Here is a 525-nt window from a genome sequence, read left to right on the forward strand (position 1 = left end):
GGCGACTGGGATATACTGGGACAGACTGGGATGGAGACTGGGTTCCCCTTCCCACCCAGGGCACTGGGATTGGGACTGGCATATACTGGGAGGGACTCGGATGGGGACAGGGAGGGACTGGGGTGACTGGGAAGGACTGGGATGGATTGGGAGAGACTGGGATGGGAACTGGGAGGGAACGGGGATGGAGACGGGGGGTTACTGGGATGGACTGGGAGACCCTGGGAGCCGGGCGCTGCTGACACCCCCCTTTGGCCCAGACGCCTCCGCCCGCTGCGACTCGGGCTCCCGCTTGGTCCCGCTGACGGCCGGGGTGGATCCCTGCAAGGATCCCGCCGGATTCCTCAGCCCCCAGCTGGGCGGGGATGCAGCCGGATCCTACGGAGGCGGATCGGGATCCTCCGGCAATTCGGGATCCTACGGGGGTGGATCGGGATCCTACGGAGGCGGGTCGGGATCCTCCGGCAATTCGGGATCCTATGGGGGTGGATCGGGATCCTACGGAGGCGGAGCGGGGTCCTACGG

The 525-nt window shown here is 66.9% G+C and overlaps 1 protein-coding gene across 1 annotated transcript in view; it reads right to left on the reverse strand.

Moving 5' to 3' along the window:
* The window catches only part of LOC104082081 (vegetative cell wall protein gp1-like), a gene marked incomplete at its 3' end in the record, with an annotated part of 3,638 nt that overhangs the window by 2,338 nt on the left and 775 nt on the right, over window positions 1-525 (reverse strand). The window contains exon 2 of the mRNA XM_009585052.1: window positions 56-221. Coding sequence (XP_009583347.1) covers window positions 56-221 — 166 coding nt within the window. The remainder of the gene's footprint in view (window positions 1-55; window positions 222-525) is intronic.

The sequence above is a fragment of the Fulmarus glacialis genome, unplaced genomic scaffold (assembly GCF_000690835.1).
Source record: "Fulmarus glacialis isolate BGI_N327 unplaced genomic scaffold, ASM69083v1 scaffold15909, whole genome shotgun sequence".
NCBI classification, from domain to species: Eukaryota; Metazoa; Chordata; class Aves; order Procellariiformes; family Procellariidae; genus Fulmarus; species Fulmarus glacialis.